The sequence below is a fragment of the Amphimedon queenslandica genome, unplaced genomic scaffold, assembly GCF_000090795.2.
Source record: "Amphimedon queenslandica unplaced genomic scaffold, v1.1 AMPQUscaffold_10890, whole genome shotgun sequence".
NCBI lineage: Eukaryota > Metazoa > Porifera > Demospongiae > Haplosclerida > Niphatidae > Amphimedon > Amphimedon queenslandica.
In genome coordinates, this window is record NW_003548862.1 from 1 (window position 1) to 1,645 (window position 1,645).

Below are 1,645 nucleotides of genomic sequence, written 5' to 3' on the forward strand. Positions count from 1 at the left end.
TCCCAGTTGATAGATACCTGTAAAATACAAACATGATGAGAAAGAGGAGGAAGAAAACAGAAACTCACCTTTAGACATTGTTTGTCAAGAATGTTAATTAACAAGCCACACCCATAATAACAATATTCATTACTCATAATCACCCACACCCATATCACCTTCTAAATTAAATCCAATCACTGCCAACATTATAACAATAAGTACAGTAATTATTAGTTGGTTGTATGTCAAGGAATACATCAGGTTAAAACATGTCTTCTTTGCTTGCTGATGAGGTGATGGTCCTGCTATTGAATGCATTGGAATATATTCTTCTTAGTGAGTTAGTGGTGAGTCCAATTAATAATAATTGGTAGTTGGTACTCTCTTGGTGATTATGATAAAAGGTACTTGAGCTAGTACTTACAAGAAATGTACTCACAAACTAACCCTCAGGTATAATAGTAATACAAGATATTACAATCAAAACAATTCAAGTTTTATTATTATTATTAATGTTAATGCATTATAGCAAACATGACAAACAATATCTTAACTGGAATTATTAGAGATTTTATATTACATGAGAGTTTTGTAGTCAGTACTTGTAACAAAGAGACTAAACTCAAGTTTAGATTGCATTATTCACTACAAGTCAAATATCACCTACTGGACACAACAATAAATAAAATAATGACAATTACTTTTTATACTATAGTAAACTCATCAAACTATACCTCATAGTATAACTTCATACACTGTAGCCTTCTTGTCTCCAGATCCAGTAACAATAAAACGATCATCAACTGATATGTCACAGCTTAAAACACTACTGCTTTCAGACATCTGTATGTATAGGATACAATCATTATTTCATTGTACATTAATGTATAATTATAAATAAGACTACACACACATAATAATAGTAACAAGTACAAATACCACTGTACAGTTAATGTTAATAATAATGGACTATGTACCTGGAATATACTAGCACCATAAGGTGTTCTCCATGCATTTAGTAGATTATCCTTTCCTGTAGTTATAAACCATTTACCACTGTGAGCAAACTTGAGTGACAGTACACAAGACTCGTGTAAATGTAACTGATACTTATCTGGACCACTCACACGAAGGACTTCAACACTACTGCTCTCCATACTAATAATACATAAACACACACACACATTAAACCATTGCTTTATCTAATACTGCTAATAATTATTAAGACTATTGGTATATAAAGTATACAAGCATACAGTGATATAGTGGATTAATTTTGTATTTCTAAAGCTTTCAGCATTTGATCCTCATACACTAATTTGTGGGTTTAGTTTTCATTGATGACAATATATGGAGCCTGTAACAAGTAGGTACTTTATGTTTGTTTCATGCAATGGAAATAACATAAGCAATATAATAACTTAAAAATACTTTTATCTTACCCTACTGCTAGCCAATCAGAAGTAGGACAGTATCCTAATGAGAATATCTGACTATTAAAGTCTTGCTGTTGTAGTTGTCTTCCTTCTCTTAGATCCCAACATCTTACAGTAGCATCAAGACTACCAGTCCATAGTTTATTACCATCAGGTGCAATATCAACACAACTAATCCCATCAGTGTGACCTCTTAATAGTCTTGTCATCTCACGATTACGAAGATC

General features: G+C 32.0%; 1 protein-coding gene across 1 annotated transcript; it reads right to left on the reverse strand.

The window, feature by feature from the left end:
• Positions 1-507: 507 nt before the first annotated feature.
• LOC100637060 (protein groucho-1-like) lies at positions 508-1,639 on the reverse strand. Its single transcript, XM_003391065.3, has 4 exons — positions 1,425-1,639; positions 960-1,140; positions 717-825; positions 508-648 (listed from the first exon to the last, which is right to left on the reverse strand). The coding sequence occupies exons 1-3, from the start codon at positions 1,625-1,627 to the stop codon at positions 718-720; spliced, it is 492 nt and encodes a 163-aa protein (XP_003391113.1). The 5' UTR covers positions 1,628-1,639; the 3' UTR covers positions 508-648; position 717.
• Between the last annotated feature and the right edge of the window lie 6 nt (positions 1,640-1,645).

Coding starts and splice junctions, on each gene's coding strand:
- LOC100637060 (XM_003391065.3), bottom strand. CDS start 1,627: ATGACAAGACTATTAAGAGGTCACACTGATGGGATTAGTTGTGTTGAT. Junction 1,141..1,424: donor TCTGATTGGCTAGCAGTAGG/GTAAGATAAAAG, acceptor ATGTATTATTAG/TATGGAGAGCAGTAGTGTTG. Junction 826..959: donor ATGGTGCTAGTATATTCCAG/GTACATAGTCCA, acceptor CTATACATACAG/ATGTCTGAAAGCAGTAGTGT.